This window comes from Monodon monoceros, unplaced genomic scaffold, assembly GCF_005190385.1.
Source record: "Monodon monoceros isolate NGI ecotype Baffin Bay Population unplaced genomic scaffold, NGI_Narwhal_1 Super_Scaffold_16, whole genome shotgun sequence".
NCBI lineage: Eukaryota > Metazoa > Chordata > Mammalia > Artiodactyla > Monodontidae > Monodon > Monodon monoceros.
In genome coordinates, this window is record NW_021703772.1 from 99,084,691 (window position 1) to 99,102,426 (window position 17,736).

The following is a 17,736-nucleotide window of genomic DNA, read 5'->3' on the forward strand; positions in this document are numbered from 1 at the left end:
TATGACCACTTTCTGGAGAGTTGTTATCATAAATGGGTGTTGAATTTTGTCAAAAGCTTTTTCTGAAACTATTGAGATGATCATATGGTTTTTATTTTTCAATTCCTTTATATGGTGTGTCATGTTGATTGATTTGCATATATTGGAGAATCCTTGCATCCCTGGGATAAATCCCATTTGATCATGGTGTATGATCCTTTTAATGTTTTGTTGGATTCTGTTTGCTAGTATTTTCTTGAGGATGTTTGCATCTATATTCATCAGTGACATTGGTCTGTAAATTTCTCTTTTTGTAGTATTTTGTCTGGTTTTGGTATCGGGATGATGGTGGCCTCATAGAATGAGTGTGGGAGTGTTCCTTCCTTTGCAATTTTTTGGAAGAGTTTGAGAAGGATTGGTGTTAGCTCTTCTCTAAATGATTGATAGAATTCACCCATGAAGCCATCTGGTCCTGGGCTTTTGTTTGTTGGAAGATTTTTAATCACAGTTTCAATTTCATTACTTGTGATTGGTCTATTCATATTTTCTATTTCTTCCTGATTCAGTCTTGGAAGGTTATACTTTTCTAAGAATTTGTCCATTTCTTCCAGGTTGTCAATTTTATTGGCATAGAGTTGCTTGTAGTAGTCTCTTAGGATGCTTTGTATTTCTGTGGTGTGTGTTGTAACTTCTCCTTTTTTGTTTCTAATTTTACTGATTTGAGTCCTCTCACTCTTTTTCTTGATGAGTCTGGCTAACGGGTTATCAATTTTGTTTATCTTCTCAAAGAACCAGCTTTTAGTTTTATTGATCTTTGCTATTGTTGTCTTTGTTTCTATTTCATTTATTTCTGCTCTAATCTCTATGATTTCTTTCCTTCTGCTAACTTTGGGTTTAATTTGTTCTTCTTTCTCTAGTTTCTTTAGGTGTAAGGTTAGATTATTTATTTGAGATTTTTCTTGTTTCTTGAGGTAGGATTGTATTGCTATACACTTCCCTCTTAGAACTACTTTTGCTGCATCCCATAGGTTTTGGATCATCATGTTTTCATTGTCATTTGTCTCTAGGTATTTTTTGATTTCCTCTTTGACTTCTTCAGTGATCTCTTGGTTATTTAGTAACATATTGTTTAGCCTCCATATGTTTGTGTTTTTTATATTTTTTTCCCTGTAATTGATTTCTAATCTCATAGCGTTGTGGTCAGAAAAGATGCTTGATATGATTTCAATTTTCTTAAGTTTACTGAGGCTTGATTTGTGGCCCAAGATATGATCCATCCTGGAGAGTGTTCCATGCACACTTGAGAAGAAAGTGTAATCTTCTGTTTTTGGATGGAATGTCCTATAAATATCAATTAAATCTATCTAGTCTATTGTGTCATTTAAAACTTGTGTTTCCTTATTAATTTTCTGTTTGGATGATCTGTCCGTTGGTGTAAGTGAGGTGTTAAAATCCCCCACTATTATTGTGTTACTGTCAATTTCATCTTTTAGAGCTGTTAGCAGTTGCCTTACGTATTGAGGTGCTCCTACATTGGGTGCGTATGTATTTATAATTGTTATATCTTCTTTTTGGATTGATCCCTTGATCGTTATGTAGTGTCCTTCCTTGTCTCTTGTAACATTCTTTATTTTAAAGTCTATCTTATCTGATATGAGTATTGCTACTCCAGCTTTCTTTTGATTTCCATTTACATGGAATATCTTTTACCATCCCTTCACTTTCAGTCTTTATGTGTCCCTAGGTCTGAAGTGGATCTCTTGTAGACAGAATATATATGGGTCTTGTTTTTGTATCCATTCAGCAAGCCTGTATCTTTTGGGTGGAGCATTTAATCCATTCATGTTTAAGGTAATTATGAATATGTATATTCCTATTACCATTTTCTTGATTGTTTTGGGTCTGTTTTTGTAGGTCCTTTTCTTCTCTTGTGTTTCCCATGTAGAGAAGTTCCTTTAGCATTTGTTGTATAGCTGGTTTGGTGGGGCTGAATTCTCTTAGCTTTTGCTTATCTCTAAAGGTTTTAATTTCTCTGTCAAATATGAATGAGATCTTTTCTGGGTAGAGTAATCTTGGTTGTAGGTCTTTCCCTTTCATCACTTTAAATATTTCCTTCCACTCCCTTCTGGCTTGCAGAGTTTCTGCTGAAAGATCAGCTGTTAACCTTTTGGGGATTCCCTTGTATATTTTTTGTTGCTTTTCCCTTGTTTCTTTTAATATTTTGTCTTTGTATTTAAATTTTGGTTTTTTGATTATTATGTGTCTTGACTATAAATAATTTTTAACTTAATTTTATACCTAACTTAGTGTTCTCTTTAAAAACCATTTATTCACTAGATTTGCACCAGTTGAATTTTAATGTTTTTTAAGTATGAATTTTCTTTTAAATCAAGATTTCACATCTTATATAGTTAATATAATGTGTCAGTGTCTGGGAAGACATTACAAAGATATTCTTAAAACATTTCACCTGAGGGCTACTTTGAAAGGAAAACACTCAAAATGAATATTTAAATTTTTTTTGTTGTTCCTGTTGTTATTTATTTTAAAAACCATTCATATTAATTCATCTCATTTGGCACAAAATATAACATTAGTCACTTTAGCTAAATGAGACAAATTTCTGATCAGGTTTGAAAATCTTCTATATGTCAGTTCTCTCCAGATTTTTCAATAACTATTACCACCTTGATTTTGCAGTCTTTGGTCAGTTGTTTACAACAATCAAATTATTTTTTACTTCAGTTTTGCACAACATTTATGCCAGTTACTCAGAAATATATATTGTCACAATTCAGCACTTTTTTCCTGGTTAATTATAGTATCGACTGTCATTTTTCTCCAGGCTAAGCCTTCTAGGTAAATTTCTTAAAAGTTAATGCCTATATTTTTCCTTTTTTAATATTCGCACTGCCCGAAATGGTAATGCATGCAAAATAAATCAGTTTAAACAAAGCATAGTGAAAGTGAACAAGACACAGATCTTTAAAGAATCACAAGGCCCATTGATTTGGCCAAAGATTAATCCTAAACCACTAGCATATTTGATTCAAAGTTGCCTTGTTAACTTTATTTAGATAACTTTATTTTATGATTTCACTGAGTTTCTAGGCAATTTTCAAGTGAGACTCAGCTAGTTGTGAAAGGTGCTGGATAGCTTGAAGAGATTATTGAAGAAGATATGGCAGGATTCACTGTATGACAAGTTATGCTTGTCCTTCTGACATCTTTACTTTGATGGGCTAACTGGTTTTCGAGAGGAAGCACTAACTACTCAATAATGTTAGAAATGTGAGATTCAGGTAGCTGAATGTCTAACTCAGTGTGTCTAAGGAGAGGTGATTTGTATTACAAGGTTTTACTTTCATAGGTGATTTTTTTCAAAGCCACTTAAAAACCTGATGCATTCATTTTAAGACAATATTCATGGATGGCATTTTTCAAACCATTTCTAAATCATCTAATCTATTTTGAAACTGGGCAATTTTGTTGGAAATTTTTTTTCTTTTTATCATAAATTGAATCAGTATTAATGATTGCATTTTGTTATGTGTGGGTTGGGGGAGTTTGTGATATATTATGTAAATTTCCAGACATAGAATCTATAAAGGAAAAATATAAGCTTTCCCAATCTACAACCATCGTGAGGACATTATAGGCTCCACTAATTAGCATCCTCACTTTACCAAAAATTCAGTAACCCTTCATATTCTTCAGTTTGATTCCTTCTTTGTTTTAAACTTTTTCAAATAAATAAGATTAAAAAATAATATTGTAAAAAATATTATGAATAAGATTATATTTCCATTGTCCCTCAATGGAAAAAGACCAAAGCAAACCATTCATGGCTCTGTGGCTCAAGTCCTGTGGATAAAGTGAGATAACATGGAAGTCATACATAAGAAATAACTATTAAATCAATAATATTTGCCTTTTAATTGATTATTGAATGAATTTTTGAAAAAGTAAAATAGAATATAACTTAGAAAATTTTTTCTTATTTTGCACATGTTAGCACTGTACTGATTGATAGAAAATTATTTATGAATGTCTAGTATCTCGATTATTTTTATTTTTTCCAAAAATTTTCCTTCTGTGAAATCATTCACTTTCAAATTTATTCTCAAATTTTCTGTATATTTATGTATATATGTATATGTGCATGTGTTTACATACATACGCACACACATATATTTGTATTTATGTATGTCAATATTTGAAGAAGCAGATGTGTATATATATAAATGGAGATTAACATGATGTGACATTCTTATAGTGTTTCATTTATTCTGCATGTAAAATAACAAGTATATATTATTGGTGCTGTACACGTTCTCTGGCTCTAAATGTAAATTTTAATTTTGTTTCCGAACTAGAGAATACTATATCACTATGGTTAAATGGGTAAGCAATACCAAGACGGTGGTCAGATGGTTAAATCGAGCTCAGAACATCTCCATCCTCACAGTCTGTGAGACCACTACTGGTGCTTGTAGTAGAGTGAGTATAATTTACTTTCCTTTATGCTTAAAATATAATAGTTTATGCTACCTTTCAAAGGAAAATTAAACAATTCTTTGTGCAAAGACTTCAGTATTTAACTTCCAAAGCTATTAGGAGTGTATACTTTAATTCATAAATCTTCCATACGTTGAAGTAAGAAATATAGATGATAAAGAGAAGAGAACAAATTAAGCTTTAAAAGAATGAATTCTTATATAGTATAAAGGGTAGTCCAAGCCATGTTAGTTTCATTCTCAAATGTAGGCTTTCTCTCTACTTTTTGACAGTGATTGACTTGAGAATATGTGATATTTCTTTCCTGTCATCTTTAAACAATTCCAAAAATTCATCGTTTTTTCTGTAGTTCAGATTAGTCTTCTAAAATAAGTGTCTCTGTCTTTAAATTATCTATAAATAGTAAAAAAAAAATGATTCTTCAGCAGCTATGTTTTGAAAGTAGGTTGTATTTCAATTTCTAAAATCATGTTTTATAAACTCTGCAGTAGAATCTATATGTGTAATTTTAAGGTTATTAGTAAAGGGAATACTTTAATAAGTTTAAATTGTTATATTACATATTTGGTACTTGGTAAAGGGTTCTCAATTATTTAACAACAGAATTTTCAAACTTAAGCTTCTGGACAAGATGGAGTAAATGTTATCAGCCTTGCATCTCTATAGTAATCAACTGTAACACTTTACAAAATATATTAACTACATTCAGACATTGGACAATAAGGCAGTCAAAATATAAATGGTCAAATGAAGCTATGGCTTCCTACTGGTGACACATTTGAGGCCACAGTGCAAGGAGATGGCATCCAAGAAAAGCACAAGTGTATCACTGATCCAAAAAGGCAGGGAGAATCAGAGTTTGAGCCTATTGTGGTGGCTGAATTTTTCAGGACAAGTACCACAGGATAGGAGCTATATATAAAAGAACTTCAGCAATATATGTAAAGGTCTCTTAAGTCTTTATCTCAGTGCTTAGCTGTGCAAGTAAAGGGCCTGCCTCAGAGAGGGAAGCAAATAGAGAATCTGCAAGTTGCACAATACTTGGAGACTTTGGAGTAATGAACAGCAAAAATAGAGATCTCTCACTGAAAACCCTAAGCATTCAACTCAGAGCCCAGAAAGAAAATGTATTAGGAATAGAACTGTTCTATACTCCTTCTAATAAATCTTTAAATCAAACCTTGAAAGAATTCAGTTCATCTGCCTGTAAACTAGCTGCCTGCCAGAACAAAGTTTACTCTTTAAAATAATTAAAAATTCATTCTCAAAAATGTAGCATTCACAATATCAATCACACAATTAAAACATACTATATATAGACATAGAAAATATAACTCACCCACCTCCCCCAAAATAAGAAGCAGACTTACAAAGGATATAGATACTGGAATTAACAAACAGACTGAAAAAAATTTTTAAAAGCTTTTAGCTACTTTTGTTATTTAACAAATTAAAGGATGGCCATAATTAGTAAACAGATGAGAAGTTTCAGTAGCTAAATATAAACTATAAAAACAGAGCAATGAAATGTCAGAAACTGAAAACTACAGTGTCTGAAATGAAAAATTGCCTGGATGAGCTTAACAATAAATTGGACACTGTTGTAGTCAAGGAAATATAAATAATTCAAACAGAAGTCTTGAGGGAAAAAAGGTTGAAAAAAAAAAAGCAAAGCCTTAACTACCTGTAGAATAATATAAACTGGTATATATGTAAAATCTTATATACAGAAGGAAAAATTTGAGATACCAGGGCAGAAAAAAATGTAAGAATGTAAAATGTAAGAATGTACAAAAATGTAACAATGACTTAAATAATCAAATTTGATGAAAAACCATTAATCCATATATCCAAGAAGTTAGAAAATCTCAAACAAAATAAAGACAAAGAAAAAAATACATCACCACATAGTACATTAATTAATGCAAACAAAAGATTAAGAGAGGAAATTTAAAGTAGCCTGAGAGAAAAACACATTACATATTGGGAAATATAATGATGAGAATTACGGCCTGTGTCTCACCAGAAACAATGCAAACCAGAAAGCAATGGAAGGAAGTCGTTATTAAAGAACTAAATCCTATGAAAATATCTTTAAAAAATGAAGACCAAGGAAGATACTTTCAGATAAATTGGAACTGAGATAATTCATCAAAAGTAGATCTGCAAAAAAAAAAAAAAGTAGATCTGCATAAGTAACAGGAAATTAAGTTATTCAGGCTAAAATAAATGACATCAGATGAAAAGTCAGATCAAAATGAAGGAAATAAAGGTGCCAAATAAGGTAAATATGTGAATAAAATAAAATAATTTCTAGTACTTAAATTTTCAAAAAGGTAATTAAGGAAATTAAAGTAGTATACAATAGAGATATTAATAGAATAATTTCATAATGATACAGTGTGAATTGATTAGGAAGATATAACAATCCTAAGTACCTACATTTCTAATAATAAAGTTTCTAAATATTAAGCAAAAGCTGACAAAGCTAAGGAAGAAATAGAAATATACTGAGACTTAAATATTATTTTCAATGTATTTGATGAAGTAAGTCATCAAAAATCTGTAATGATAACAAAAGATCTGGACAATACTATCAACACCTTAAACAAATTGATATTTAGGAAAAATTTCACTCAACAACTATATAATAAACAATCTTTTCAAGTGCAAGGGGAATATTCAAAAATCTCAAGGTGCAAAAAGTGAAATCAAGCAGAGTATATTGTTTGACTATAAGAGAATTAAATTAGAAATTAGTAACTAAAAGATATTTGGGAAATTGACAAATATTTGGAAAATTAAGAAAACATACTCCTAAATAATTCATAAGTTAAAGGACAAATCACAAAAGAAATTAAAAACAATTTTAAATTCAAGCATAATGAAAACATAGCAGGTCCAAATATATAGGTAAAGCAAAATGATGTTTAAAATGAAGTTTATATCTTTAAATGTGTATATTAGAAAAGGAAAAATGTATTGAATCAATGGTAAATCTCCAAGTTATGAAGCTAGAGAAAGAAGTACAAAATTAGCTCAAAGTAATTAGAAGGACTGAAATATAAAAAGAAAAGTACAAATTAATAAAACACAAGACAATCTATAGAGAAAATTGGTGAAAGCAAAAATTATTTTAAAAGATGAATAAAATTGATAAATCCTTATTTGTACTGATGAAGAAAAAACACCCCACAAACTACCAATTTCAAGAATGAAAGGGTCCCTATCAATATACTGATGGCATATTTTACAGAACTAGAAAAAGTGATTTTAAAATTTGTGTGGAAACACAAAAGACTCTGAATAGACAAAATAATTTTGAGAAAGAACAGGGCTGGAGGGACCACACTCCCTCCTACAGACTGTACTACAAAACTACAATAATCAAACCAGTACAGTGTAGGCACAAAAACAGACATAGATCAATGGAACACAATAGATATCCTGGAAATAAACTCACACACTTATTGTCAATTAATCAATGACAAAGAAGGCGAGAATATACAGTGGAGAAAAGACAGTCTTATCAATAAGTGGTGCTGGGAAAACTGGGAAGCTACATATGAAAAAATGAGATTAGAACATTTCCTCACACCATATATTGGGGTTGGCCAAAAATTTCGTTTGGGTTTTTCCCTAAGATGTTATGGAAAAACCTGAATAAACTTTTTGGCAAGCCCAATACAAAAATAAATTCAAGATGGATTAAAGACCTAAATCCAAGACCTGAAACCATAAAACTCCTAGAAGGAAACATAGAACACTCTTTGACATAAATTGTAGCAATACTTTTTTTGAATCTGTCTCCTAAGGCAAAAGAAATAAAACCAAAAATTAAAAATGAGACCTAATCAAACTTAAAAGCTTTTGCACAGCAAAGGAAACTACTGACAAAATGAAAAAATCTACTAAATGGGCAACAGCACGCTTCCACTATGCCACTCTGCTAAGCACAGGATAATCTACTAAATGGGAGAAAATATTTGCAAATGATATGACTCATAAGGGATTAATATACAAAATATATACACAGCTCATACAATTCAATATCTAAAAGGAAAGCCCAATTAAAAAATGGGCAGAAGACCTTAATAGACATTTTCCCAAAGAAGACCTTCAGATGGCCAACAGGCACATGAAAAGGTGCTCAACATCGCTAATCATCAGAGAAATGCAACTCAAAACCACAATGAGATGTCACCTCACACGTGTCAGAATGGCTATTATCAAAAAGATAACAAATAACAAATGTTCAGGAGAATGTGGAGAAAAGCCAGCCCTGTACACTGTAGGTAAAAATGTCAGTTGTTGCAGCCACTTGGAAAACAGTATGGAGATTCCTCAAAAAGCTAAAAATAGAACTACCTTATGACTCAGCAATTCTACTTCTGGGTATGCATCCAAAAAAACGCCCCAAAAACACTAATTTGAAAAGATACATGCATTACAATATTCATTGTGACGTTATTTACGATAGCCAACATGTGAAAGCAACCTAAGTGTCCATCAGCAAATGAATGGATAAAGAAGAAGTGGTATACACACACACACACACACATATATATATATAATGGAATATTGATCAACCATAAAAAAGAATGAAATTTTGCTATTTGCAATAATATGGATCGACCCAGTGCGTGTTATACTTAGTAAAATAAGTCAGACAGAAAAAGACAAATACTGTATATTATCACTTATATGTGGACTCTAAAACATAAAACAAATGAATGAATATAACAAAACAGAAACAGACTCACAGATATGGAGAACAAACTAGTGGTTACCAGTGGGGATAGGGGACTAAGGGGTACAAACTACTGTATATAAAATAAATAAGCTATAAGGATATATTTTACAGCACAGGGAATATAGTCAATATTTTAAAATAAGTTTAAATGGAGTAAAATCTATAAAGATTTTGAATCACTATGTTGTACACTTGAAAATAATATAATATTGTAAATCAACTATACCTCAACAAAAATAAGAATGAGAGGGGGCATCACTATAGAGCCTATAAATATTTAAATGGTAATAAGGGAGTTGTGTGCCAATAAATTCTCAAGTATATGATATGAAAAAAAAAAATTTGAGAGGTAAAAATGACCAAAACTATTGTCTGAAGAGGAAAAACACTGGAATAGTTCTATACCAATTAGAGAAATTGAATTAATGGTTACAAATCTTCCCACAACAAAAACTCCAAGGACCCAGTGGCTTCAGTGATGGATTCCTTTAATGACGTAAGGAATAAAAGAGGTCACATGAGTCATCAAGGTGGCAACATAGGTCATTCCAGACTTCAGTCCCTCTCAGAAGAAGACAAAAAGCAACTATCCATACACAGGACACCACCGTGAAAATCCTGGGACATGGGAGTGAGAGTGAAGCACCCCCCTGGACCACATAGACTGAAAAGAACCCATTAGAAGGATAAGAATAGTGGCTACACTGTGATTGCATTGCTCCTCTCCCAGGCCAGCATAGTGCCACACTGAGAGGGTCCCCTCTGGACCTACCTAAAGTTTCTCCAGTAGGAAAAAAGAGAGCCCAAGGTGGACATCTAGCTCCCCCAGAATTGTGGGTTTTTTCATGGGAGGCCCACTTGAGTCTTGCCTCCAGAGGTTCATGGGGGGAATTTGGAGGATTAGTCCACTGGAGATGAGATCGTGATGGAGAAGGGTGGGCTGGATCTTATAGAAACCAACTCTCAGATCTTGGCAGACAGAGTTCATCTTTCCAGTGGTGCTCAAGTAGAAATCCAAAGCAGCAAGTTTGCCATCTGTAAAGCCAAGACAGTGACCCCGTCTGGCCAGGGTACTAGGTTTGTAGTTCTGCCTGACTCAGGACCCCAAATGGGAAGCATAATCAGCTGTTCTGCGGCCCTGCAGAAGGAAGCTAGTTCATAGCTCTGCCTACTGCTGAGTGCAGCTCAGCACTGTCTGACCAGGAAGCCTGGCCTGATCACCCAGGAAGCTCTATAGACCAGTAGCACCTAAGTGAGAAGTGAACCCAGCCAGTGGCTTTGCCCTCCTACAGAACCAAAGCTAATGGCTCCATCTGACCAGGGAGCTTGGTACACAGCCCAGCCTGATTCAGTCTCTAAACAGTGAGCCTTGCCACTATTGGATCCTGTTCTGTGGCCTCACCCAGGCAGGAAGCTAATTCTTAGGCCCACTCAGTGCTGAATATAGCCTCTAGTCCCACCCAACCTGTAAACATAACCAGAGCACCCAGGATTCTGCATAACCCATCCTACACCCTCACCTACAGTGGCATCTGAACAGTGAATTGGGCCAGTAACTATGCCCATCTACAGAGCAAATCCCTTGGCCCTGTCTTGTCAGGAAACTCATTGTGCAGTTTTGCCTAATTTGGAGCCCCAAACAATGTGCTGTGCTGTCCTTGGGCCCCATTCTGCTGCCCTCCCTGCATAAGGAAGCTAATTTATAGTGCTTCCTACTGCACTACCCAATCCTACCCAACTAGGAAGCCTGATGGGAGAAATAGTGTAGCCCATCCTACCACCATGCTTGTGCAGAAAATCAAGCCAGTCCTATCTAACAGGTCCCTGTCCGTGGCACCCCCACACGTACACCTCAGAGCTTGGGAAGTGGTTTTGCCCCAATATAGACCCCAATAGCAAGCTCCACCTTCCCAAGGATGTTACCAGTTGACCCCAAGCTGACCTGACTGATGAAGGGCTGTCTCTGTAAAAGCAAACCTGTAAAGTTTAGAAGAGGAGAACCCTTACTCATACGCCCAGATACCAAAGTAAGGAAGCAAGGATCACAAAATATCAGGTAAACATGACACTACCAAAGGAAAGTAATAAAACTCCAATAACTGACCCTAAAGAAATGGAAATCTATCTAAGTTATCTGCTTGAAATTGGGTGTTATAAGATATCGTATGTAAGCCTCATGGTTACCACAAAGGAAAAGCCTATAATAATTATACAAGAGATTATGTTCATGGAGTCAAAACATACCACTACAAAACTTCATCAAATCACAAAAGAAGACAGCAAGACAAGAAGCAAGGAACAAATGGATCTGTAAAGCCATAAAACCAAAAAACAATGAACAAAATGGCAATAGTAAGTCCTTACCTATTAATAATTACATTAAATGTAAATGGATTAAAATTTCCAGTCAAAAGACATAGAGTGGCTGAATGGATTAAAAAATATCCAGTAATATGCTGCCTACATATATTGACTGAAAGCAAAAGGATGGAAAAAGGTATTTCAAGCAAATGTTAAACAAAGGAAAGCAGGGTAGCTATACTTGTTTCAGAAAGATATAGACTTTAAGCAAAAAAATGGCAATGAAAGACACAAAAGGTCATTATTTAAAGATAAAGGGGTCAATCCATCAAGAAGACATAACAATTGTAAATATTTATGCATCCATATATAAATATATAAAGTAAATACTAACAAAACTAAAAAGAGAAATAAACATCAATACAATAATAGTTGGGAAATTCAATACCCCACTCTCAGCAATGGGTATATCATCCAGAGAGAGAATCAAGGAAATAGTTGATTTTAACAACACTATAGAGCAAATGGAGCTAATAGACATATATAGAATACTCCCATACAACAGCAGCAGAATACACATTCTTCTCAAGCTCACATGGAACTCTTTATAGGATAGATTATATGTTAGGCCACAAATCAAGTCTCAGCAAATTGAAGATTGAAATCATACCAAGTTTTTTTTCTGATCGCAATGGTATGAAACTAGAAATCAATAACAGGAGGAAAATTGGAGAATTCAGAAATACATGGAAAGTAAACAACACACTCTTGAACAACCAATGAATCAAATAGAAAATAAAAGGGGAAATAGAAAAGTATATTGAGACAAACAATAATGGAAACACAATATACCAAAAGATATGGGAATTATTTGAAGAAGGTCTACGAGGAAAGTATATAGCTATTAATATATACATCAAGAAAATAGAAAGATGTCAGAAAACAACCTAATTCTATATCTCAAGGAACTAGAAATAGAAGAACAAAGTAAGCCCAAAATTAGCAGAAGGAAAGAAATAATAAAGATTAGAGGAGAAACAAATGAAATGTAGAGTTGGAAAACAATAGAAGCAATTCATAAAACTAAGAGCTGGTTCTTTGAAAATATAAACAAAATTGGAAAACCTTAAGTAGATTGACCAAGAAAAGAAGAGACAGGACTAAAAGTTTTTAAACATTATAAATGAAAGAGAGAACATAGCAACTGACATAGATATTGCAGAAATACAAAGGTTCTTAGAAGACAACTATGAGCAATTATATGCCAACTAATTGGACAACTGAGAAGAAATGGATAAATTCCTAAGAACATCAAACCTACCAAGAATGAATCATGAAGAAATAGAAAATCTGAACAGACCAATTACTACTAAAGAGGTTGAATCAGTAATCAAAATCCTCCCAACAAAGAAAAGCCCAGGACCAGATGGCTTCATTGGTGAAAATTACCAAGCATTTAAAGAATTAACACTAATCCTTTCCAAACACTTCCCAAATGTCAAAGAGGAGGGGACACTCTCAAACTCATTTTATGTGGCAAGCATTACTCTGATATTGCAGCCAGACAAGGATGCTACAAGAAAAGAAAATTAAGACCCATATCACTGGTGAATATAAATGTAAAAACTCACAACAAAATACAAGCAAACTGAATTCAGAAGCATATTAAAAGGATTATATACCATGACCAAGTGGGATTCATCCCTCAGATGTAAAGGTGATTCAACATATGCAAGTCAATAAATGTGATACACCACATTAATAGAATGAAAGATAAAAATCATCTCAATAGATGCAGAAAAAAGCATTTGACAAAATTCAACATCCATTTATGAAAAAAACTCTCAACAAAGTGGCTATAAAGGGAACATATTGCAACACAATAAAGTCGATATATGACAGACTCATAGCTAACTTCATACGCAATGGTGAAAAGCTAAAAGCTTTCCCTCTAAGATCAGGAACAAGACAAGGATGCCCACTCTCACCACTCTTATTCAACATAGTACTGAAAGTTTTTCAGATAAGAGAAAGAAATAAAATCCATCAGAATTAGAAAGGAAGAAGTAAAATTGCCTCTATTTGCAGACGATATGATTTTATACATAGAAAATACTGAAGACTCCACCAAAAACCATTAGATCTAATCAATGAATTCAATAAAGTTGCAGGATGCAAAATCAATGTATATTAATCAGTACTGTTTATATATAATAACAAATTATCTGAAAAAGAAAATGATCCCATTTACAATAGAATTCAAAACAATAAAATATTTAGGAATAAATTTATCTTAGGAGGTGAAAGATATCTATACTGAAAACTATAGGACACTGATAAAAAAAATTGAGAAAGACAGAAAAAGAAGGAAAGATGTCTTGTGTTCATGGATTGGAAAAATTAATATTGTTAACATGTTTGTCTGTAGATTTAATGCAATACAAATCAGATTCCAGTGGCATTTTTTTACAGAAATAAATAAAATATTCTAAAATTTGTATGGAGCAACAAAAAACCCTGAATAGCAAAAGCAATCATGTGAAAGAAAATCAAAACTGGAGGCATCATACTCCCAGCTTTCAAACTATGCTAAAAAGCTATGTTAATTAAAACAGTATGATACTGGAATAAAAATAGACACATAGACCCATGGATCATAATAGAGAGCCCAGGAATAAACTGCCACATATATATCCAACTGCTATTTGATAAGGGAGCCAAGAACATGCAATGGGAAAAGGACAGTCTCTTCAAGAAATGGTGCTGGGAAAACTGTGTAACCACATACAGAAAAATGAAATTGGACCCCTATTTACACCTTTCACAGAAATTAAATCTAAATGGATTAAAGACAAAAGACATGAATCCATAAAAAAATCCTTGAAGAAAACAAAGGGGAAAACTTTCTTGACTTTGGTCTTGGATTGGATTTGTGGATATAACATCTAAAGCACAAGCAACAAAATAAAGTGTAAACTATGTCAAATTAAAAAGCCTCTGCACAGCAAAAGAACAGTCAACAAAATGAAAAGCCAACCTACGGAATGGGAGAAAATATATGCAAATCATATGTCTGATAAGGGGTTAATATCCAAAATATATAAAGAACCCATATACCTCAATAGCAAAAGTAATAATCCAGTTAAAAAGTGGGCAAATGACCTAAAGTAGACATTTTTCAAAGAAGATATTCAAATAACCAATGGTATATGAAAAGGGCCCAACATCTCTAATCATTAGGGAAATGCAAATCAAAACCATAATGAGATATCACCTCATACATGTTGGAATGGCTGTTATCAAAAAGACAGAAAATAACAAGTGTTGGTGAGGAGGTGGAGAAAAATGAATCCTTGTGTTTTGTGGTGGGAATGTATATTGGTATATCCACTATGGGAAACAATAAGGCAGATACTCAAAAAATTAAAACGGAACTACTATATGATTCAACAATTCAACTTCTGGGTATATAACTGAAGTAAATAAAATCACTATCTTGAAGAGATATTTGCAACCCCAATGTCATTGCAGCATTATTTATAATAACCAAGACATGGGAAAAAACCTAAGTATTCATCAGTGGATAAATGGATAAATGAAATATGTCATATATATGCAATGTAATACTATTCAGCCATTAAAAAGGAAAATTTGCCATTTGTGACAACATAGATGGACCCTGAGGGCATGTATGCTAAATGAAATAAGTCAGACAGCAAAAGACAAGTACTGTATGATCTCACTTATACATGAAATGTAAAAAAGCAAACTTATAGAAACAAAGATTAGGTTTGTGCTTTTTAGAGTCAAGAGTGGGGGTGGGAGAATTGGATAAAGGTGTTTAAAAGGTACAACTTCAGTTATAAGGTAATAAGTTCTGGGGAAGTAATGTACAACATGATGACTATAGTTAAATACTGTATTGTATATTTAAAAATTGCTGAAAGAGTAAATCTGAAAGTTCTCATGACAAGGAGAAAAATTGTTAGCTATATGAGATGATGGCTATTAACTAAACTTATTGTGGTGATCATTTCGTAATATATACATGTATCACATCATTATGTTGTACACCTTATACTATGTTGTATGTCAATTATTTATTGATAAAACTGGGGAATAATGGAATAGTTTCTACCATTCCTACATTCTCTAAAAAGTGGAAAAGGAAGAGAACTTCTCAACTTATTTTTATAAGGGTAACATTATCATGCTACCAAAACTAGACAAGGACGTTACAAGAGAGACCATTTTAGACTGATATTTGTTATGAACATTGCATTCAGAAAATTTTTTATCATATTAATATATCATTTTGGACAACATTGAGAATAGTGCATCTTGACTAAATGGGGTTTTACCCTGGAATTTAAGGTTAGTTTATATTGAAAATCAATGTAATTCACTGTTTCAACAGAAAAAAAAAGAAAAATAAATAAGCAATTATCTTAATAGATGAAGAAAAAGCAACTGACAAAACTCAACATTCATTCATGATGACTTTCAACATAAATGAATAGAAAGTAATATCCCCAATATGATGAAGGATACCCACAAAGTAACCAATAAATATTATACTCAATAGTGAAACATTACCCTTGTTCACCTAAAGATTGACAATAAGGTAAGGATACACATTCTAACTCTGTTAAGCAAACTTATTAGAGACTCTAATCAGAGTAACTTTCAAAGAATAACTATCATGATGATTGGTAAGGAAGAAGTAAAATTATCTTTATTTGTAGATGATATTATTGTATAAATAAAATGTAAGAAATCTACCAAAAATACTAGAATAGATGACAATTCATAAGTCAAGGCACCAACTTCAAGTGTTTTTTCCCTTTCCTGATTTTTATCATTTTACTGTAAAAAATATGTAAATATATAGGATACTACAGTTTTCTTAAGAAATGCTCACTGAATTATTTAAAGGTAAATGGATACAATACTTCAGAACTGCTGTCAAATTGTTTAGAAAAAAACTAAATTTCTAACTTCTAATTGATTTTGAGAAAAGAGACTTCTACCAGCCTCTCAAATAGTTTAGAATCAGAGGAGAGAGATATATAATAATAAAGCAAATGGAGCACAATATAAATACATGAGGAATATGTCTAAAGGATATGCAGATGTTTCTTGAACTGGTCTTTTACCTTCTCTGTAAGTTTGCACTTGTTTCAAAATAAAGATTTAAGAAGTAACAAAATATATTTCCAAGACTGGTAATATTATGATGGAAAATAAAAATACTATTAAAATCTTTAAAACATTAGGTACATAGGAATAAATTTAACAAAGAGTGGCAAAATCTTAATACTGAAAACGAAAACATTGCTGAAAGGCATTAAAGAAGACCTAAAGAAGAAGTTAAGCCACATTCCTGAATTGAAAGGCTTCATGTTGTAGATGTCAATTCTACTCAAATTATACTATAGTTTCAATACAATATGAATTAAACTCTCAGCAGACTTTTTTTTTTTTTGGTAGAAACAGACAAGATAGTTTTTAAATGCATATGAAACTACAAAAGGCCTGACCAGGTAAATCAATACCCTAAAAAATAATAAGATAATAATTGGAAGAGTTGCACTACATGATTTCAGGAATAACCAGAAAGCCACAGAAACTTAGAGATTGTAATGGAGGCAAAAGAACAGACAAATCGATCGGTTGAACTGAATAGTGTTTCCAGAAATAGATCTATATTTATATGATCAATTGATTTTCAACATAGGTGCCAAAGCAATTCAATAGGGGGAAATGGCACTGGAACAATTAATAACCGGATGGAAAATACAATGATGGTTGACATTTCTTATACTATATTGTAAAATTAGTCTGAGACACGCTACAGCCTTAAATCTAAAAGCTAGTACTGTCAATCTTCTAGATGAAAAGATGGAATATAACTTCACTATATTGAATAGACAAAGTAGTCATTTATCATAAAAGAAAAAAATAAATCAGACATCATTAAAATTAGAAACTTCTCATCAAAAACCCTATTAGGAAATCAAACAGCTAACCACAGACTGGGAGAAAATATTTTTCAAAATGTGCATCTGACGAAAAAATATATACATTTCAATAATAAAAGACAACCCAATGAAAAAGTCAAAATGTGTGAACAGAAACTTGTAAAGAAGTAACAAACTCATGAAAAAGTACTCAAAATTGTTAGA

At 32.6% G+C, this 17,736-nt stretch overlaps 1 protein-coding gene across 10 annotated transcripts in view; it reads left to right on the forward strand.

Moving 5' to 3' along the window:
- The window catches only part of DPP10 (dipeptidyl peptidase like 10), a 1,301,728-nt gene that overhangs the window by 1,194,874 nt on the left and 89,118 nt on the right, over window positions 1-17,736 (forward strand). For all 10 annotated transcript variants that reach the window (XM_029225838.1, XM_029225839.1, XM_029225846.1 and 7 more), the window contains one exon: window positions 4,356-4,479. In XM_029225838.1, coding sequence (XP_029081671.1) covers window positions 4,356-4,479 — 124 coding nt within the window. The remainder of the gene's footprint in view (window positions 1-4,355; window positions 4,480-17,736) is intronic.